The sequence below is a fragment of the Chiloscyllium plagiosum genome, chromosome 19, assembly GCF_004010195.1.
Source record: "Chiloscyllium plagiosum isolate BGI_BamShark_2017 chromosome 19, ASM401019v2, whole genome shotgun sequence".
NCBI lineage: Eukaryota > Metazoa > Chordata > Chondrichthyes > Orectolobiformes > Hemiscylliidae > Chiloscyllium > Chiloscyllium plagiosum.
The window spans coordinates 24,225,447-24,248,943 of NC_057728.1; the positions used below are offsets into that span (position 1 = coordinate 24,225,447).

Consider the following 23,497-nt stretch of genomic DNA (forward strand, 5'->3'; position numbering starts at 1 on the left):
AAACTCCTGCCATTTTTGTTCTACTGTCTTCCCTGCTAGGCTCTGCTTCCAGTCTATTTTCGTCAGTTCCTCTCTCATGCCCTCATAATTACCTTTATTTAACTGTAACACCATTACATCCGATTTTGCCTTCTCTCTTTCAAACTGCCGACTGAACTCTACCATATTATGATCGCTGCTTCCTAAGTGTTCCCTTACTTTAAGATTTTTTATAAAGTCTGGTTCATTACATAGCACTAGGTCCAGAGTAGCCTGCTCCCTTGTGGGCTCCATGACAAGCTGTTCCAAAAAGCCACCCTGTAAGCATTCCATGAATTCCCTTTCTTTGGATCCATTGGCAACATTATTTACCCAGTCCACCTGCATATTGAAGTCTCCATGATCACCATGACCTTGCCTTTCTGACATGCCTTCTCTATTTCCCAGTACATGTTGCGCCCCTGGTCCTGACCACTGTTAGGAGGTCTGTACATAACTCCCACTATGGTTTTTTTGCCTTTGTGGTTCCTCAAATCCACCCACATAGACTCCACATCATCCAACGCTATGTCATTCAGTGCCATAGATTTAATTTTGTTCTTAACTAACAAGGCAACCTCGCCCCTTCTGCCCACCTCCCTGTCTTTTCGATAAGTTGAAAACCCTTGGATGTTTAACTGCCAGTCCTGACCTTCCTGTAACCACGTCTCTGTGATGCCTACCACATCATAATCATTCACGATGATCTGTGCCATTAATTCATCTGCTTTGTTACGAATGCTACGAGCATTCAGGTAAAGTGCCTTAATGCTAACTTTCTTATCATTAGAGATATTGGAAGTCATAAAATGTCCTAAGTTATCCTTCCTTTTTGCTGCATTGCCAGTTGTCTCAAGTTTAAATCTGCCTGCACATATGCTATCCTGCCGCTTATCTTTCCATTTAACTCCATACTCCCTGTCGCTTTCACTTTGCTTTCCCCCCAACTCAGAAGTTTAAAGTCCTATTGACCACCCTATTCATCCTCTTCGCTAGAACATTGGTACCTGATCGGTTCAGGTGGAGACCGTCCCAACGGTACAGATCCCCCCGGTTCCAAACCTGATGCCAATGCCAATCCTGTAGTCTTTTAATATGTATGATCCTAAAACCATGCGTAATCTCAATTTTCTTACTTCCAATTGGGTCATGAGTACCTGATCGGTTCAGGTGGAGACCGTCCCAACGGTACAGATCCCCCCGGTTCCAAACCTGATGCCAATGCCAATCCTGTAGTCTTTTAATATGTATGATTCTAAAACCATGCGTAATCTCAATTTTCTTACTTCCAATTGGGTCATGAGTACCAGGAAATTTAGGTTATGTAAAGAGTGATTGTGAACAGAGAGGGATAGCTCAATGCAGCTATAGTAAGGAACATCAAACCCTGCAAAGTGGAGACAAGAATAATGAAAGAGATTTTGGTTAGCTCACACTGCTCAGCAAGATGTTCTTGGAAAAACTGGTAAATAACAGTTGACCCTTTCCTCCTGTATCCATTGGGCACAAGGCTTCCATTTTGCCAAATCCCACATTCAGCATAGGATCAGATCCTCTTTCTCTATATACGAACTAGCCTCCACCCAAAGGAAGCTCCTCTTCCTTCCTTCACCCACAATTTGGCTTTTACAGTGAAGCCCAACAAGTTTAATGTATGGTGAGGGATTCATTGCACTGGATAAGGTTTAGATATCTGCTATGATGTATGATTTACATACCTGGCATCCAACTAGTGGTAAACACAGATGTTGCTGTCAAGCCTAAAGGATATTCTGCTGATCATACAAGTGAATAATATATATGAATTTCAGTGCCAGTGTGATACCAGGTAAGCAGGCTTTGCCTACCCAAAGACTGTTGTTTACACCAACAAACCTGTCCCTACAGCTGTTCACATGAAAAAACTATCATACACAACCAGCCTGTGCTTACAAAACTCACAATACTGTCTAACATTGGATGAAATTCTGAAATTGGACAACATTTATTGAGGTAATCCTGAATGTGCAATTATTTATCTTAACAACTAATTTAGGATTCTCAATCGTATTTGCAGTGTTGTGTACTTCTATGTACTGAAAGCTACATGTGCCATTACACAGAAGGTTGTTTGTGGCAGACTGTAAGAACATGTATATACACTTTGCCTGTTCCATTTTCTTTCCTTCTCTTAGCCAAAAGTGTTAACACTCACAACTGAGTGCCTTCCCACCACCAAAATCACTGCAACATTTTTTTGTTGTTCTTTAACGAGCAACCATCACCAGGAAAAACATTTGTGGATCCAACTGAGTATTTACAAGCAAAGTCCCATTATGGGCATTGCAAACTATCAAAGATAAGGTGGGTGGTGGGGGAGTGGAAATAAGGGAATATGGGAAGGGACTAAATCAAAACGGAGCTGGAGGGGAAAATAAAGCACCTGTATCCCTAGTAGTACCCACCTCTCTCTGAAGACATCAAAAATGTTGATGGATACTATATTCCCCTTTCCCCATTCAGATACCTTTTAAATGTTGTAATTGTATTAGCCTCCACCTTTATCTCCAAGACTGGCAGGTCATTCCATATACGCACCACCCTCTACATGAAAAAGTTGCCCCTTGGGTCCCTTTTAAATTTTTTCCCCTCTCACCCTAAACCTATGTCTTCTGGTTCTGGACTCCCCCACCGTAGGGAAAGGTATCGACATAAAGGTAACTGCAGAAGAGGGGCAGACAGTTGGTACAAATGACCCCCTCCATAGCCCACTGCCTGTTATAGCTAACACTACGGGCAATTTAGCATGGCCAATTCACCTGACCCGCACATCTTTATGTGCTAACCACCGTGCCCAGTGGTTAGCACATAAAGGTAACTGCAGAAGAGGGGCAGACAGTTGGTACAAATGACCCCCTCCATAGCCCACTGCCTGTTATAGCCACCCTGGCCTAGCCCATGAGGAGGCTAATAGGTTGAGGAGGTGGAATTTAATTTAGATATAATGTGAGGTGCTGCATTTTGGAAAGGCAAATCTTAGCAGTGCTTATACACTTAACGGTAAGGGAGGGAAATGAAAAACAGATAACTAAAGGCCAAAGGATCAGTGCTGGGTCCACTGTTTTTTATCATTTATATAAATGATTTGGATGTGAACATAAGAGGTATATTTAGTAAGTTTGCAGATGACACCAAAATTGTAGGTACAGTGGATAGCGAAGAAGATTACCTCAGAGTATAAAGGGATCTTGATCAGATGGATCAATGGGCTCAGGAGTGGCAGATGAAGTTTAATTTAGATAAATGTGAGGTGCTGATTTTGGAAAGGCAAATCAGAGCAGGACTTATACACATGATGGTAGGGTCCTGGGGAGTGTTGCTGAACAAAGAGACCTTGGAGTGCAGATTCATAATTCCTTGAACATGGAGTTGCAGGTAGATAGGATAGTGAAGAAGGCATTTGCTATGCTTTCCTTTATTGGTCAGAGTATTGAGTATAGGAGTTGGCAGGTCATGTGCAGCTGTTGTGTGCAATTCTGGTCTCCCTCCTATCAGAAGGATGTTTTGAAACTTCAGAAAAGATTTACAAGAAAGTTGCCAGGGTTGGAGGATTTGAGCTATAGGAAGAGGCTGAATAGGCTGAGGCTATTTTCCCTGGTGTGCCGAATGCTGAGGGGGGTGACCTTATACAGGTTTATAAAATCATGAGGGACATGGATAGCGTAAGTAGACAAGGTCTTTTCCCTGGGGTGGAGGAGTCCAGAACCAGAAGGCATAGGTTTAGGGTGAGAGGGGAAAAAATTTAAAAGGGACCTAAGGGGCAACTTTTTCATGTAGAGGGTGGTGCATATATGGAATGACCTGCCAGTCTTGGATATAAAGGTGGAGGCTAATACAATTACAACATTTAAAAGGTATCTGAATGGGTATATCAAGAAAGTTGCCAGGGTTGGAGGATTTGAGCTATAGGAAGAGGCTGAATAGGCTGAGGCTATTTTCCCTGGTGTGCCGAATGCTGAGGGGGTGACCTTATACAGGTTTATAAAATCATGAGGGACATGGATAGCCTAAGTAGACAAGGTCTTTTCCCTGGGGTGGAGGAGTCCAGAACCAGAAGGCATAGGTTTAGGGTGAGAGGGGAAAAAATTTAAAAGGGACCTAAGGGGCAACTTTTTCATGTAGAGGGTGGTGCATATATGGAATGACCTGCCAGTCTTGGATATAAAGGTGGAGGCCAATACAATTACAACATTTAAAAGGTATCTGAATGGGTATATGCATAGGAAGGATTTAGAGGGATGTGGGCCAAGTGCTGGCAAATGGGACTAGATTAGTTTAAGTTATCTAGTCAGCATGAACGAGTTGGATCGAAAGGTCTGTCTCAATGCCGTACATCTCTATGACTAGATGCCCAAACATCAGGAATGTAGGCCTGAAATTCAAGCAAAAACACAACAAAAGATTTTTCAAATTACAAAAAAGGGGGTGCAAATGCTCATAACCAACAGAAACATGGTCCACAGCACTGCAACATAAATTTGTAGACTGAGAGTCAGTGAACGGCTGTAATCTGCAGTTATATAGGACTAGATTAGAGTGGTGCTGGAAAAGCACAGCAGGTCAGGCAGCATCCTGGCTTTTGTCTGAAACGTCGATTTTCCTGCTCCTCGGATGCTGCCTGACCTGCTGTGCTTTTCCAATACCACTCTAATCTAGACTCTGATCTCCAGCATCTGTAGTCCTCACTTTCGCCTAGTTATATGGGACTGCTGCACTCCACCCCCTGTGCCTGTTTCAATGCAACAAAATACGTAAAATGTATTATCTGGATAATTTCTCAGCACAATGCCTTAACCAAACAAATTAAACTTTTCTGGTAGAAAATTTAAACAGAGGCTGGCTCTTAACTACCAATCAGATTCCACTTTTCAAACGATCAGTCATCTCCTCCTCATGCAGTGTAAATGTTGATTTCTCCTTCAGTTGGATTCTTGTGAAATGTATTGATGAGTGCAAGATGAAAAGTGTTGACAAAATATGTCTTTTTTCAGCAATACTCAAGTTCTGTACTCCCAAATGACTATTTATATTCTGCTCCCTTGTTGGCACTGGAACGTGCTATAAGAGATGGTTCTGAATAAATTCCATGAAATCATCCTCCAGGTTTATTTTAAAATCACCTTGATTATTTCAGTACCTTTCTTACAAGTCCCATTATTTAGAGTCATACATCATAGAAACAGGCCCTTCAGCCCACCATGTCTATTACAACCACACTAATCCCATTTACCTGCACTTGGTCCATAGCCTATTATGATCTGGCATTTGCTAGAGTACCTGCCTTCATCACCCTGTCAGGTATGGTGTTCCATATTTCTACCACCTTCTGGATGAAGAAACTTTTCATCAGATCTTCTTTGAACCACTTATTCCTCACCTTAAACGCATGCCCTCTGGTCTGCACAAGGAAAAGATTCTCATGATCTATCATGTCATGTTACAACAGGGGGTCAGCCCTCTGCTAATTTTAACCTGACACACAGAGAAGCTCACCTTGCGCAGTAATCTGATAAATTTCAAAAGTTAAAGAACTATCCCAGAGCTTACTGTTTAAAGTAAAATTAACAGTTTTATTCTTTAAGTCCAACAGAGAACATTAAACAATAACTATTTACAACTCCTTTCTTGTAAACCTATCTTTTACCTCCCACTATACAATACTGGTCCAATAAATTCCCTCTTAAATTTACGGCAAATTAATTTCAAACCCAATTGTCCTCTTAGGATTTGAACTTGGTCTCTGTAGATCTCTCTAAGTTGGCTTTGGGGTTCTGCAGCACAACTTTTCTGATGGATAGGTATCTTTCAGAGATTCTTCTTTTGGAGGAGTTTAATAACTCACTTCCAGAGATGGTAAGAATTCATGTGGATGAACAAAAAATTCAGGAATTGAGAAGGGCAGCAGAATTAGCAGATGAATACATGTTGGTGCATAGGACAAGCATCCAGCCAGAATTTTATCCTGTGAGGGATAGAAGTTGAGAGAAAAGGAGATCCTACACTATGAAACAAAGAGTAAAGAACAGTGTTTACCACAGGTTAAAAAAGAAGCCCAAGAGGATGGAAAGGAGGTGAAAGGCCTCAGGTGTTTCCACTGTGGTAAAGTAGAACATGTAAAGTAACAATGCTGGTCGTAAGAAAGGCACTGTGGGAACAGATGTGGTAAAATAAGCTAAGTCAGTGGCATTAGTGCAAATAGTAAAGGAAGCACCAGGAAAAGCTGAGGAGCTACAGGAGAGTGCATGGCCTAAGCTTGGGCTGTGTGTGGAGATAGTGCCTGATCTCTATAAAACGTTTGTCTCTGTGGGTAAAGTTTACTCAGAAAGAACAGGGGAAGAAGGACAAGAAGTTATAATTTTGAGAGATACAGGATCTAACTAGTAGCTGATAGTAATGGATGAGCGAATTTGCCTCTTGTGATCTGTTACCCGAGAGTGTGGTAATTTGTGGGATAGATGGACTGAAATTGAGCATTCCCCTGCATAAAATCAGGTTGGAGCGCCAACTCAAGACTGGGGAAGTAACAGTGGGAGTGATTGACAGCGTCAGTACCAAGAATCCAGATTGTTCTTGGGACTGATTTAGCAGGGTCCAAGATTGGGCGGCACAGTGGCACTGCTGCCTCACGGCGCCAGAGACCCAGGTTCAATTCCCGCTTCAGGCAACTGTCTGTGTGGAGTTTGCACATTCTCCTGTCTGTGTGGAGTTTGCACATTCTCCCTGTATCTGCATGGGTTTCCTCCGGGTGCTCTAGTTTCCTCCCACAGTCCAAACAAAAATGGACAGGTTAGGTGAATTGGCCATGCTAAATTGCCCGAAGGGGTAAATGTATGGGAGTGGGTCTGGGTGAGTTGCTCTTCGGACGGTCGGTGTAGACTTGTTGGGCCGAAGGGCCTATTTCCGCACTGTAAGTAATCTAATCTAATCAAATAGGTGTGACACCACTTGTTGTGGAGAATCCAAGGAAGACCAAGAAACTGAGGAGTTAAAAGAAAAATATCTCAGACTGTGTGGTAACCAGATCCCACTACCATAAGGCACAGCACTAAGCAAAAACTAAAGAGAAAGATGAAGGACTCGAGGTTCAGTTAGCAGACACCTTGTTTGATGTAATGTTGCAGGAAAAACCTGAACAGGCAGAGAGTCAGACAGAAGTGTTTAGTCCTGAAAGGCTAAGGGACTTACAACAGAAAGACAAGGTGATAAAAGATATATATGTGAATCCATACTCTGAAAAGGAGGCAGAGAATATATCTGACTATTATTATCTGAAAGATAGAATCCTCAGACAAAAATGGAGACCATGGCAGTTTAGTGCAGAGGAGAATTGGGTCGAAGTGCACCAGTTTGTGTTGCTGATAGCATACAGACAGGAAGTGTTACGCATAGCACATGAACTACCTGTAGGAGGTTAAAAATCACACAACACCAGGTTATAGTCTAACAGGTTTAATTGGAAGCACACTAGCTATCGGAGTGACGCTCCTTCATCAGGTGATTGTGGAGGGCTCGATCGTAACACAGAATTTATAGCAAAAATTTGCAGTGTGATGTAACTGAAATTATACATTGAAAAATTGATTGTCTAACAGAGGAAATACTCCACAATCAAAAAAGCACTATTGAGTTTGGCACTGACCTTACAACATTTTAATGTGTCGGAGACGGTTATGTACACTACTCTCAATCCTCTTACATTCTTGGAACACTTTAAAGAATATGTGACTATTTTGTTGAAGTCTTATCTTACAGACTTTTAATTTACAAATCGTACATGTTGTGGGTCGTAAGAATGTAATCGCAGATGTGTTATTGCGGATTTAACTGATAAAGTATGGATTAGGCTGGTATCTATTCAATGTTTTATGTATATGTGGGAAGAAGTTAGTGTGAACTATAATTAAAGTCATATGTATGTCATGGTAATGTGCTTAAGGAATAGAGAAAAAAATGAAGCCATCTTCATTATGATGGTTCTTTTTTTTAGGGGGGGTGAAGTGCTATAAATGTGTGGGTATACTATTCCTTTAAGGGAGAGAGGAAGCTGGCAAGGACTGAAAGCACAAAGTGTGCTCAACAATTGAAAAACATAACATTTGGTTGACACAAACAGCTGATTTTCTGTTGCCATGGTACAAAAACAAATTCAAATTCCGCAAATCAGTTTAAATTATGCCCCAGATACCAAAATCCAATTGAATTTAAATTCAATGTTTGGATGACATCAAATCAATGAAATGGTCTGATGTTTTGGGGTATAAAACCAGACATTTCAAACAGTTAGGGTGAGAACAGCAAAGAGTTACCAAGAAGCAACAACTGTCAGCAGAATAGCTCTCTTAGAGCCTCATAGGTCATATCTATCTTTAAGGCCTGCACCCATCCATCAAAATGATGATATTTAATTCTTTCAAACTCAACAGAAGTCTGACCTGGTTCATTCATTATGTTTCTCAACCACTGTCTATACAATTCTGGTACCAATTCACAAGCACTATTTGACCTTTTCACAATCTCTTGATGCCTCATCTGACAGCTCAGCAAATACTTCACTAGCTCTGCCTACCAGTTTAGTCTGAACTAGCATTACCCATAAATCCTCGGACCACCCCATCTGCCTAGCCAATTTTTCAAATCAAATAGAGAAGGCTTTGGCACCTTTCTCATCAAAATGTTTATATTTATCTAAATTTTTATATACATATATCACTACCTTGTCTTGTAATCTCCATCCTGCTATCTTGACTTTGCTGACTAAGTTGAGAGTGTGTTGCTGGAAAAGCACAGCAAGTCAGGCAGCATCCGAGGAACAGGAAAATCAATGTTTCATGCCCGAGCCCTTCATCATTCCTGCTCCTCGGATGCTGCCTGACCTGCTGTGCTTTTCCAGCAACACACACTCAACTCTGATCTCCAGCATCTGCAGACCTCACTGTCTCCTTTGCTAAGTCACAACTTCGTAAGTTCAAGTTCTCTTTTTCTCTCTCCCTTTCTTCTGTCTCTTTCTCTCTCTGTTTGCTCAGTTCAGAACCTTCTGTCTCTTCCTTTTTCCTCTTTCTTCTCTGTTTCTTTCACTTACTGTTTGCTCAGCTAAGAACCATCTCTCTCTTTTTATTCTCTGTCTCTCTCTCTCTCTCTCTCTTTCTCTCTCCCTCTCTCTGTTTATCTTTAACTCCATTTTCCTCAATTGTAATTTAAGGTTTTCTAACTCTACTACACTTGTCTGTTTCTCTGACACACCTACGTATTTGATTAATTCCCTTACAATTTCAGCTTTACTTTTGTCCTTGGTTAAACCCAATTCTAACCTCTTTGCTAGGTCTTTTCTTTCTAAACATTCTTAGCAAATTTGGGAATCATCTCCAAATTCCAGAAACTCTGTAGCCATTTTAAGAGGCATTTCTGTCACTTTTAATTTAACCAATCACAAGTAACTAAAATTAAAAATAATTGTCTCACCTGGTGTTTTATTTGAGAGTATGGTCTTTTCTTTCTAAACATTCTTAGCAAATTTGGGAATCATCTTCAAATCCCAGAAACTCTGTAGCCATTTTAAGAGGCATTTCTGTCACTTTTAATTTAACCAATCACAAGTAATTAAAATTAAAAATAATTGTCTCACCTGGTGTTTTATTTGAAGATCTAGGACACTAACTGGCAAGTATTTAAATCTACGGGCTTTTCTCATACCCCAAATCTATTCAATCTGTCCAAATCTCAGACTGGATCTGTCTAAACCTATCCAAATCATGAATCCGAGATCCAGACTATTCAAAGCCCCGACAAGCCCCCAGACTGTAACGGCACGGACTCAACCCCTCTACTAATTTAAACTCGACATACAGAGAAGCTCGCCTCGTGCCATAATCTGTTCAATTTTGAGGGGCAAAGACCTATCCCAGAGGTTACTATTTAAAGTGAAATTAACAATTTTATTCTTTAAGTCCAACATAGAACATTAAACAATAGCTATTTACAACCCATTTCTCTTAATCCTATCTTTTACCTCCCACTCTACAATAATGGACCATTAAATTACCTCTTAAATTTACAGCAAATCAATTTCATATCCAATTGTCCTCTTCAGATGTCAAACCTTCTCTGTAAATCTCTCTGGGTTGGCTTTGTGGTTCTGCTGCACAACTTTTCTTATGGGCAGATACCTTTCTGAAAGCTATTATGCTGGCAGTTGTTGCTTCTTGGCAACTTTTGCTGTTCTCCCCCTAGTTGTTCAAAATGTCCTGTTTTATACCCCAAAACATCAGACCATTTCTTTGGTTTGATGCCATCAAAACATTAAATTCTAATTCAATTGGATTTTGGTATCTGGAACCTAATTTAAATTGATTGACTGAATTTGAATTTAGTTTTGTATCATGGCAACATAATACCAGCTATTTGTGTCAACCAGATGTTACATTTTTAAGTTGTTGAGCACACTCTGTGCTTTCAGTCCTTGCCAGCTTCCCCTCTCTGTTAAAGGAACAATACACCTACACTTTTAACCTCTCTGTTAAAGGAACAATACACCTACACTTTTAAAATAGTCTCTCATAATTTTGTCGAACTTAATCAGATTCAACCCCACCCCCACCCCCGACCTCAGCCTCCTCTACTCCAAGTGAAACAAACCCAGCTTATCCAATTTCTCCTCATACCTGAGACTTTTAATCCCAGGCAATATCTTGGTGAATCTCCTTTGCACCCTCTCCAGTGCAATCATATCCTTCTGATAGTGTGATGACCAGAACTGCAGACAGTATTCCATCTTTGGCCAAACCAATGTTTTATCAAGTTGTAACAAAACTTCCTTTCTCCTGTATTCTACACCCTGGCCAAAAGGCAAGTAGCCTTTCTCACCACCCTGTCTACCTTCAGGGGTCTACGGACTTATACAGCAAGGTCCCTTTGTTCCTCAGCACTCCCTAGGTACTGACCATTCAGTGTGTATAACCTTCCCTTATTGGACCTCCAAAAGTGTGTCACCTTACACTTATCAGGATAAAATTCCATCTGCCATTGCTCTGTCCAATTTACCAGCTGATCAATATTAGATTGTCATCTGAGACTATCCTCCCCACTGTTAACAGCTCCACCAATTCTCGTGTCACCTGCAAACTTACTAACTTTACCTTCTATATTTACATCCAAGTCATTAATATACATAATAAACAGCAGGAGTCCTGCCACCAATCCCTGTGGTACAATGCCTGTCACGTACCTCCAATCACAAAAATAACTTTCCACCATCACCCTGTGCCTCCTGTTTGCAAGCCAATGTTTGATCTAGTTTCCCAACTTGTCTTGGATCCCATGGCTTTTACCTTTTGAACAGTCTTCCATGTGGGACTTTGTCAAAGGCCTTCCTGAAATCCATGGAAACCACATCAGCTGCTCTACCTTCAACAATTTATTTAGCCACCGTTTCAAAAGCTCAACTAACTTCACCAGACAGGATCTCCTCCAACAAATACGTACTAAATATCCCTGATCAATGCTTGTCAAATGTTGATTCATCATGTCCCTCAGAATTGTTTCCAATAATTTCCCTACCATTGACATCAGACTAATTGGTCTATAATTATCTGGCTTACTCTTGCTATCCTTCTTGACCAAAATAGCTCTCCTCCAATCATCTTGCACTTCACCTGTGGCCAGTGAGGTATTAAACATCTGCACCAGGGTCCCAGCAAAATTCTCCCTTGTCTTCCATGAAAACCTGGGATACATCTCATCAGTCCTGGAGATTTCTGCACCTTTATGCCTCCTCCATATTAATCTTAACATGTTCTGGAGCCTCACCATCCCAACTGAAATCCCCGGCAATGATGTCTTTCTCCTTTGTGAATACCGATGTCCTCTGGCTCCACACATAGATTGTTGATCTTTAATAGGACCCATTTTTCCATGGTAATCCTCATACTTTTAACATATTTAAAAATGTATTAGGGTTTTACTTAATCCTGTTTGCCAAAGATATTTCGTGGCCCTTCCTCACCCTCCTAAGTTCTTTTTTAAGCTGTTATGGACTAGGTCAGACCAAAACATTCTTAAGCAGTTAGCCCAGACCTTAACATTGCAATTTGTTTCAGTAAATGTACAGTGAAAATTATCTGGAGTAATTTAGCTAGGTTGACTTTTAGGTTTTAAAACAAAGAGCTATTCACAAAATTGTGCAATTAAACACAAAGAACAGAATTTAAAAAACCCCTACAGAATTCAGTCTATCCAAACTCGACTTAAGTATGCTGTTCTGAATATACACAACAGTCCCAATAAGAAACTCCCTTTAAAAACCTGTATAAATGGAAGACATGCTTACAGATTGAAGTTGAAAGGCAGAAAGAGAGAGAGAGAGAGAGAGAGAATGTTCACTGTTGAACTCCTAACCAGAGATAAAGTTCCATCTGCCATTGTTCTGCCAATTTACCAGCTGATTAATATCAGACTGGAGCCTGAGACCATTCTATCACAGTTTTCATGTCAACTGCAAGCTTACTCATTGTATCTTCTACTTGCACATCGTCTAAACTGTGCTTCCTTCTATATCTTTATAAAACACTCAATATCCCTTGACATCCAGGGTTCCCCAGACTTTCTTCCTATATATTCTGCCCCACAGTATAGCTACAGTTAGGGGGACTATACACTACTCCCACAAGTGACTTCATAATCAATTAAATCAAATCAAATCCATCCTTAGGTATTTCTTATCTCACATTATTGAATTGATGTCACCATCTTTTCTTGGCTTCCTATGCTTCCAGAATGTCAAATTCCGGAATAATTCAGTCCAGACAATGATCACCTTGCAAATCATGTCTCTGACATGGTGGTCATGCTATCACTTCATCAATTTTATTATGAATACTGCACACATTCCAATGCAAAGTCTTTTGTTATGACTTTTACCATTCTTGCAAAGTCTGACCTTGACTGATGTGCACTTTTATGTCTATATACTCTGTCCCTATCTCCACACCCTGGTTATCATAACAACCTTGCTCTGTTACCTTGTCCTTTCTCTGTAATTTACCACAATCCCCTCACTTAACACTTAATACTGCCTCCACCTCCACAAAAAAAAGCCCCTCTTACTGCTAGTTATATGGTTTGCCAAAGCACAGCTCCCGGCAAAGTTCAAATGGAAGCTATCTCAATGGTATAGCTCCCACATTTTGTAGGACACCTACATTCCTGTGTACCATAAACATAAGCAGTCTTTCTCCATTTAAATAATTTTCTTTTTCAGTTTTCAAGCTAAAATGGACAAGTTCCCTTTTTTGCTACATTACTTCCCTTCAATTAAATCTTTGCACATTCCTCTAAGATTATTTTGCAGATTGTTTGTGTTTTCTGGCAACTTATTTTTCAAAACTTTCTTTTTTCATCAGAAAATTAAGCCACTAAGTGTTCACTACTTTTATTGATATTATTATGAACCAGACCTAACCCTTTCAAAGTCTTTCACGAAGGCAGCCGAGACCCTAATTTTTTCTTATTTTAAATGCAAATGTAAATTGTTTATTCCAGATGCAATGCAATTAGTCAAGCGCCTTGACATTAAGCCAAACACACTTTATTTCAATTGTATTTAGACTGTAGTTAAAATACAGCCAAAGAAAGTGGAATTTATAATAACTCTATGGGAAAACTTAACATAATAATAGATACAGTAACAATCACTAATTAACTGTTCCAATATAATAATATCCCATAAACACATCCCTGAGCAAAATGAAAAATTCAGATGCAGATTCTTACATGCAGTTCTCAAATCCAGGACAGAAAAAACATCAAGAGACATTCACGAAGCTTCCATCTCTGTTGAGACCCCAATAGTTTCTGATGCTACTGAAAAACCAAAACCCAAATATCCTAATCAGTGAGAGTAGGCCACACCCATTCAGGCTGTCAAAAGAAAACCAAGGTCTCCTAAGTTGTTTACACAAGTCTTAGCTACTGCCTCTGCCATACAATCTCTCTTCAAAACAAACCGGGGCAAAATAACCTCTATCGCCCCATTAGATATTACAAATAGTTGACTCCCCAGCACTGATGCTTATGGCACTCTACTAGTAACAACTTTTGAACATGAAAGTGACCTATTTATCCCTGCTCTCTGCTTCATGTTAACTAACCAGTTCTACATCTGTGCTAATAAGGACATGTTGCAGCTGTACAGGAATTGGTTAGGCCACTGTTGGAATATTGCGTGCAATTCTGGTCTCCTTCTTGTCAGAAAGATGTTGTGAAACATGAAAGGCTTCAGAAAAGATTTACAAGGATGTTGCCAGAATTGGAGGATTTGAACTATAGGGAGAGGCTGAACAGGTTGGGACTGTTTTCCCTGGAGCATCAGAGGCTGAGGGGTGACCTTATAGAGGTTTACAAAATTATGGATAGGATAAATAGACAAAGTCTTTTCCCTGGGGTCGGGGAGTCCAGAACTAGAGGGCATAGGTTTAGGGTGAGAGGGGAAAGATATAAAAGAAACCTAAGGGGCATTTCTTTCACACACAGGGTGGTACATGTATGGAATGAGCTGCCAGAGGAAGTGGTGGAGGCTGGTACAATTGCAACGTTTAAAAGGCATTTGGATGGATATATGAGTAGGAAGGGTTTGGAGGGATATGGGCCGGGTGCTGGCAGGTGGGACTAGATTGGGTTGGGATATCTGGTCAGCATGGACGGGTTGGACCGAAAGGTCTGTTTCCATGCTGTACATCTCTATGACTCTATAACAATCAACTTTTGCTTTTAAAACTGACAGTAGAAATGCTCAGTCTTGCTCACCAAAGGTCTCACTTGATTTCCTGTTTTTCTATCCAATGTCATTCTTGAATATTTTCAAACTTGCTCCCCCAGTGCAGCCTTTTGATTCCCAGTCTTCTTGAGGTTATTTCCATTGATGTCACACTTCTGATTTTTATCTCTCCCAAAGATGAATATCTTCCCGGATCTCTCACCCTGTGTTACGTATCCCCAAACATATGTTGGTTGTTCTTGTATTATTCACTTATTAATGTTTGCTATTAGTACATTTTATTAATTTTACCACCAATTAGTTTACTATGTTAAAATTTAAAAATATGAAAGACCTTAACACCTTATCAAAGACTCACCAAATGGCAAGCTCCATTCTTTTCAGTAGTGCAAATACCAATTCCAATCAGCTCCAATGAAGCTACTTCTAAGTTTCCATGGTCATCCCCTTCACTCAGTGCTGTTAATTACCTGCCAAGTGTCCTCAATTCACCCATTTCTCTGCAAGAAAAATTTAAATTGAAAACACTAAGTTAGGAGGTACCAATAAATTGTGCTGATGGAAGCAAGAAATTACCAAATAGCCTTTGACATATTTAGTTGGGGTAATTATTCCCGGCAAAGAGAAGTGGGATTAAATGTTGCAGGGAGTTAAATCCCTTGAAATTGACATTGGGTTGGGATCCTGACCCTGACAGCATCCTGACCTCTTCCAGGTTTCTATGGGATGGGATTGAAGCTGAGATTGAAGGCAAGCAGGCAATCTCCTATCCTGGATCTATTGGGTAAGTAATTGAGAAGTACGTAAGAATCCAATTAAGTCATGTTTAATCCTAAATTTGGATTTCCCATCCAGGCGATCTGCTTGCTGATCTGCCAGCAACTTGTTAGGATCATCCAGTCAAGTGAACAGTTGGATGAGTTTCATCAGTGAAACTGACAAGCTGGAAGGTTTTAATCAGTGAAGTGCAGGAATTATGTCATGTCCATGACAGACTGCTGTTCAAAGCACTTTTCTTTCAACTAGGCAATTGATTTCCAATTTTTTGGAAGTTCCTTCACTTGTCTTACTCTTCACTCACTTTACCCTCCACTTTCCTGCTGCTTTCATAGTCAGTTTATGTAATCTCTGGTGAGGAGCAAGAGCATACACAACACAGGATTGATGGAGTGAACACTAAGGAGCTGGAAAGAGGCAAGGTCAGGATGTATTTGCAGAGAATCAACAAGTCTGAACACCTCTAGCTAAGAAGAGTCAGATTTTCATGGTAGGTTGCTGCTGGCATCTTGTTATCTAGAGCAAGAAACCTGGAATAGATGGGTATGTTGCCAGTAGCTGACAGTGGATTACTGCCTCTCACTAAGTTGTGTACTCTCTCCCTGCAAGGAGAGAACATAGAAAAGATGTGAACACTGGTGATGACTTATATGGATGGAAAGGAAGCACATTGTGAAAAATTTCTGTGATGAATGAATGCAGAGGGCAATAGGCTGAGGGTGAATGTGACTGACGTCTGTTCAGTTTAGGATGTGAGATGCCTGTAGAGAAAGGAATGAGTGGAGTTGCAAGATATGGCAATCTGAAAAGCTCTATGCAAGAGAATGCTGGGAAGTTTAGAGTGTGGAATTTTACACCTGAAAGTATTGTGTTACTTGTCTTTACCAACCTTGGAAAGGTGACACTGTTGCTGCTGCCTTGCTTAATTACTTCTGATCCATGTTTGATCTTTGGAGAGGCCTTCTTCCTTCTGTCCCTTATATTACACTCCACTGCAGCCCCTTAGATCTCACAGCAGATAGTATAACTAAGAATGAAGAGCCTTCTCATGTCTTGAATCCTATAGTTACTGCAGCTTCAAAAATTCAAGTGCTGGTAAGTTCTTGTCACTCATGCTCTGGGCCCTATAAGTAGAAGTCCTTCTTTTGACAGAATGGACACATCATCATACCTGTCCTTAATTCCAGAGGCTAGGTAGTAATTCTGTGTGTGAATTAACCTGAAAGTTATTGTTTCTTTCTGGCAGGGATTAAGTCCAAAGGTTTCTGCACAGTGAATGGGGAACATCATGTTGTCCCTGGAACATTGGAGGCTGAGGGCTGACCTTATAGAGGTTTATAAAATCATGAGAGGCATGGATAGGGTAAATAGACAAGCTCTTTTCCCTGTATTGGGGGAGTTCAGAACTAGAAGGCATAGCTTTAGGGTGAGAGGGAAAATTTATAAAAGGGACCTAAGAAGCAATATTTTCACACCGAGTGCTGCGTGTATGGAGTGAGCTGCCAGAGGGAGTGGTGGAGGCTGGTACTATTACAACATTTAAAAGGCATCTGGATGGATACATGAATAGGAAGAGTTTAGACAGATATGGGCCAAGTACTGGCAAATGGAATTAGATTAATTTAGGATATCTGGTCGACATGGACGAGTTGGACCGAAGGCTCTGTTTCCATGCTGTACATCTCTGTGACTCTGTGAAAGATAGAATCCAATATCAGAAAGGTTGAGGTTATCCATTTTGAATATAAAAAATGCACACAATGTATTTTCTTATTGATTGGATGCCATGAAATATGGAGGAATAAAGAGATTTAAGTTTCCGGAAATTGCTAAAAAGGCTCGTGTATGTGGGAAAAAAACAATCAAAAGGGCAAAGTAATCAAACTTACATCCATATCATCAATCTCAAAAATCACTATTGGTGTTTATCTCAAGATGATTGAAATATAAAAGTGAAGATGTGATGTTTCAATTATATAGGTGTGTTGACAGATAGTTCCAATTTTAGATTCTTGCGTCTCAGGGAATGTATATTTGTTCGGCAAGGATACTGAGCAGGTTCTCAAGGGTGATGCTAGAGCTTAAATGGTTAAGTTATGAGAACAGATGTCATTGACTCAGTTTGTGATCATTGAGTTTAGAATGTTAAAGGATAAGCTTATCAATTCCTTTCCAACGATAAAGCCATTGAACGGGCTGATAGAAAAAGTGTTTTATTCTTTTGGGAACCCATTAAAGAAGAGGATGTGATGATACTGGACCTTTAAGAGATATTTACTCTGGGCTGTTTCTCTTGAAGAGAGTGTTGACACCGTGATGCCAACATGTCTGCTTCAGAAGCGACGGGTAAACAGCTTTGAACTCCCTGAGTGTTTTATTAAATTAGACAAAAGAGGTATGAGTGGATGGAGTCAGGCTCACACAGACCCAGGGTTTTAGTTAGGATTTCAGTTGGCGTTTTGAGAGTTGAAGCTGAGAGTTACAGCTTTCTCTCTGCTTCAGAAAAAAAGCTTGAGTTCTTTCTCTACTGCTAGATTGTTTCTTTCAGTGTTCCTTTCTCCTGGACTGGAGATAGCACCTAAGAAACATGTGTTTTGCGGAATTTGCCTTTGCCAAGGGTATCTTTCTGGAATGCTACTGTATGGAACAGTTGATTAGTAGTTGTAAGATATATTATTTTACTAGGTAATTCAATCGAGTTAAAGTTATGCCAATTCTTTGGCTGTTTATATTTTAACTTATTGTAAGAATAAAGTGTATTTTATTTAAAGCCTAGTTGAGGACCAATTGAATCACATCTGGAACACAGCACCTGACACTTGCTTTTAAATAAGATTAAAAAGTTAAGGTGTAGGCTATCTCCTTTATAGATTTGAAGGGTTTGGTCTGGTCCATAACAACAGCTTTAATCTTAGAGTTTATTCATTCAGAAGTGAAGGAAAAAGAAAAACTTTTAACACAAATTGTATTGGAAATTTTAGAATTTTTCCCAGTGGATTGTACATCCTGGGTTAATTGGAACTTTTTAAGAACAAGATTGATAAATCATTGTTGAATAAAGATATACAAGGAATTATCTAAATTAAGTTGAGCTGTAGATGAGTTTTGATTTAGAGGAATAGGGGCTTGTTTAGTAGAATGATGAAGCAAGTTCAAAGGTCCCAAAATCCTGTTCATATTCATGCACAAGTCTCCCAATTTGGCTTTGTGTCCATAAATTGATTCATGATATCTTCATTCATCCAAAGTATTATTGATGATAGGGCATAATAATTTTATGAAAAGTGACTAATGTCATGAGATGTATAACTTAAAAATACAATTTTTATGGATGGCACGATGGCCCAGTGGTTAGCGCTGCTGCATCACAACGTGAGGAACCCGGGTTTGATTCCAGCCACAGGTGACTGTCAGTGTGGAGTTTGCATATTCTCCCCGTGTCTGCGTGGGTTTCCCCCGGGTGCTGCGGTTTTCTCCCAAAGGTGTGCAGGTTAGGTGAATTGGCCATGCTAAATTGCCCATAGTGTTCAGGGATGTGTAGGTTAGATGCATTAGTCATGGGTAAATGCAGAGTAATAGGGGAGAGGAAATGGGTGAGTTACTCTTCAGAGGGTCAGTATGGGCTTGTTGGGCCAAATGGTCTGTTCCACACTAGGGATTCAATGATTCTATGATTAGTTCTTTCAACCTTTTCCCATCTCTGTCATGTATTAATGGGCCCAGTTTGAAGTTCTAAGTATTTGTAATAGAGTTTTCATTTTTCTATTTTCTCTAGATTCTTACAGGTGAAGACTGGAATTCAGTGATGTATGATGGCATAAGGGCATATGGAGGGCCATCATTCCCAGGAATGCTGGTTTGTATTTACTTCATCATCCTATTCATCTGTGGGAACTGTATCTTTTTGCTATGAAGAGCATTTGGGAGTCAGGTAGTAGAATTTAAAGAAGGCAGCTGGTAGAATTGTATCAGCTTTCCAGCTTTGTTAAACTAAGCACTGAAGATACCAGTGAGTTTCATGGCAACTCGATCTGCAAAACTGCCAGGATTTTGAGATCATTATCGTTAATTAGAAAACTATGCTTTGCAAGACAATTTGTTCCGCAGATTCATTTTGATTATTGATAATATTTTATGTTAATATCCAAAATAATCTATATTTTCAACATATTACAAGTTACTTTAACATATTATTGATGAATTCTTAATCTCGCAGAGCAGGGAATTAAGGGCTACGGGGAGAGTGCAGTTAAGTGGCGTTGAAATGCCCATCAGCCATGATTGAATAGCAGAGTAGATTGTTATGGTCTTCTCGTCTTATAATGCAATAAGATATGAAGTTATTACTTTTTTGCATTCAAATCATATAGTCATATCGGTAATCTGTCTTGTTAAATATTGCACTTGCCTTGACTCAGCCTGCAAACAGATATACTATTAAATGTATTCTTGGCCATCGCTGTAGACAATCTGGCTGATGCTGAAAGTTTGACTTCTGCCCAGAAGGAGGAGGAAGAAGAGAAAGAACGCAGAAAGCTAGCAAGGTAATGATTTGGGTAAAATTCAGTTCCAGTATGATTTTGCATTTTACAGCATTTCCTTTAAAATGTTTTAAAATCTAAAGTCCTTTGATTGTTTAATCTTTAATTCAATCTGAATCTAAGCACCTCAGTGTTATGTTCACAATGTTAGGAAAGTAGGCTGTTAAATTTTGTTTAATACAGCCACTCCTTATATGATCCCAGCATGCCAATCAATGTACCAACACTTATGAGAATTGACTTCTGGTTTTGTTAGTTTCAGCAGCTTTCAGACTTCAGAAGTCTACACAGAAAAATATAATGACGCGAGGGAATGTTGGTGTTAAGACGAATGTGAAAAGGCGATCAGCTCCTTTTGTCTTTTAATCCCTCTCGCTCAGATACAATGAATATATTAATTTCTTCCTTAACACACTTCAATCAAATTTTGTTAACCAGATAAAACATGAAGGAGAGTCTCTCTTCCGACTCAAACTATAGTTCGTTTGTATATTCCAAGTATAACAGTATTATCTTTTAAAAATGAACACTCCAGAGTCATCTGTCATCTCCAATATTGAAAGTGTCATACAAATATAAGTAAAAAAAGAGACTGGAATTTCTTGAATCCCACCAAGTTTCAGTGTCACTTGACTAAAATAGTATTTCCGATGCAGCCCATGTCATACTTTTTGTGGGTTGCCTGGACTTCTCAGGTGATCACAGCAGCTATTTTAGGTCAGTAGTATCCTTTTTGCATACTATTTTAGTCCAAGAAAGTCTCAAGTAGTAAAATTAAATGATAAAACTTGAATATTGGAAGTCCATTATCACTGCAATCAGAATAACTCCCCATCATGAAGAATGAACATGAACAATATTTCTTCATTTTGTTTATAGTCAGTGTTTAAAGAACAATCTAAAAAATATGATGACAACAGATTCTGTATTCACTGTTTTTGTCCTACTCTCGGTTTTCAAAAGGCAACCAGACTAGTTCATGTACCTGTGCTACATTCCAAAGTCTTCAACCTTCACTGCCCAGTTCTATAATCCATATACCAGATTCAGGCATTTTTCAAAATTTGATTTTTTTTAGAAGGTGGAGGGTGATAATCTGAGGTGATGGATGGGTGATAATCTGGAGTTCGTCTCCTGTAGGATGCCTGGACTTGCATTATGCACCTCACTTTAATTCAACTTTATATTAACCCAAGTTGACTGATTGAAATCTGAGATTTGGTTCTGTCCCTTTGATTTTCTAGTGAGTAACTAGTATGTGTCACAGCTCACTAGGGTAATGCTGTGGAAATCAAGCCCCACTATCCCCATAGATATGAGACATTTGAAAAGATTTAGTTGAAGATATAATTTACCTGACCATTGAGTTCAGGTGAAAAGAAAACACTCACAAGATTTCTGTAATTATAAAAAAAATTGATCATTACAAATGAACTGCCTTTAACCAGTGGCAGTTAAAAAAACATGACATGCTACTAACAATGGGGCGGCTCAGTGGTTAGCACTGCCGCCTCAAAGTACCAGGAACATGGGGTTCGATTCCAGCCTCGGGCGACTGTCTGTTTGGAGTTTGCATATTCTCCCCTTGTTTGCGTGTGTTTCCTCCAGGTGTACTGCTTTCCCCCCACAATCCAAAGATGTGCAGGTTAGGTGAATTGGCCATGTAAAATTGCCCATTGTGTTCAGGTTGGATGCATTAGTCAGGGGTAAATGTAGAGTAATAGGATAGGGAAATGGGTATGGTTGGGTTACTTTTCGGAGAGTCGGAGTGAATTTGTTGGGCAAAATGGCCTATTTTCACACTTTAGGAATTCAGTGATTATCTGCTTCTGTTAACCTGATTGTTAAAACTACTGCTATCTCCATGTCACTATGGTTTAATCCAGAACTTTACTTTTTTTTTAATGTCTACAATGCAAAAAAGAAGGAAATTTAAAAATGCAGTCTTTACCTGCTTCCACCCTTAGGAAAGATGAAACACCATTTCAAGTCTGTGTTTCATCACATTGTATATGACACATAGGCCACAAAAAATGAGACATACCTCCATTCACCCTTACTCTCTCATATGCATAGCTTAAAAATGGTTTGAACTACTGACCTAAAATAGCTACTTCGATTACCTGAGAATTCCAGGCAAACCACAACAGTTTGGAATAACTGTTTTAGTCAAGAGGCACTGACTCTTGGTGAGATGTCAAGAAATTCATACTTTTTATTTTACTTACATTTGTATGATAGCTTCAAGCTATTAAAAGTTCTTACGTTCATTTTACATTCAGCACAAGGTGCCTGTGATCACCGTACTTTTACTAGCAATGTCAATGACTTTTCCATTGAATGGTTGAATCAATAGACATCATCCAAATAATCTTGTATTTCAAGTTTTAAACTTTCTAACAAAAAGTATTTCTCAGACACTGGAAATTCTGTTAGCTCTGCATACACGGTATAAAAGTAATGTTAATATCATAAGAACAATCAATATCTGTGTCACAAATCTTCACTTGATACAGAAAAAAATCAACTTCATTTGGTTCCACAGTGAATTACCAGGTGTCATTATCTACGATTATATTGATTTATTCTACCAGTGCCTAACTCAAATAAATCATGTAAATGAATTTGTTAAATGCCTGGACTGTTCCATACAGTGGAAGGGTCATCATAAGGAACTGGTTTATTCTGGTCATGGCTCTTCGGGCTCGTGGTTGGTAGTGCTTAAGGGAGGTCAGGTGATGAATGTAGGGCACAACATAATCCAGATAGCAGGATCCTATCCAACTGGTAGGAAGCCATGGGTCGCTTTGGTCCACATGTAAAGTATAGGCTATTATAAGCCGTAAAATCATTAGCCAATGCCATCCAAGGTTGTAGGCTAGAATAGGCCTTGGTCTATTAAAAGTTATATTCCATACTCTAGACCAATTACAGTTAAATGTCCAGTTATCAGAAATGTTTACTACTGGGCCTTGCCAGTCTAATGTAAAGTTATCGAGGAGAAAGTGAGGACTGCAGATGCTGGAGATCAGAGCTGAAAATGTGTTGCTGGAAAAGCACAGCAGGTCAGGCAGCATCCAAGGAGCAGGAGAATCGATGTTTCGGGCATGAGCCCTTCTTCAGGAATGAGGAAAGTGTGCCAAGCAGGCTAAGATAAAAGGTAGGGAGGAGGGACTTGGGGGAGGGACTTAGGGATGCGATAGGTGGAAGGAGGTTAAGGTGAGGGTGATAGGCCGGTGTGGGGGTGGGGGCGGAGAGGTCAGGAAGAAGATTGCAGGTTAGGAAGGCGGTGCTGAGTTCGAGGGATTTGACTGAGACAAGGTGGGGAGGGGAAATGAGGAAACTGGAGAAATCT

At 39.8% G+C, this 23,497-nt stretch overlaps 1 protein-coding gene across 1 annotated transcript in view; it reads left to right on the forward strand.

Annotated features, from left to right (window-relative positions):
• The window catches only part of cacna1c (calcium channel, voltage-dependent, L type, alpha 1C subunit), an 890,104-nt gene that overhangs the window by 528,363 nt on the left and 338,244 nt on the right, over positions 1 to 23,497 (forward strand). Inside the window, exons 15-16 of the mRNA XM_043708872.1 lie at positions 19,377 to 19,497; positions 20,031 to 20,145. Coding sequence (XP_043564807.1) covers positions 19,377 to 19,497; positions 20,031 to 20,145 — 236 coding nt within the window. The remainder of the gene's footprint in view (positions 1 to 19,376; positions 19,498 to 20,030; positions 20,146 to 23,497) is intronic.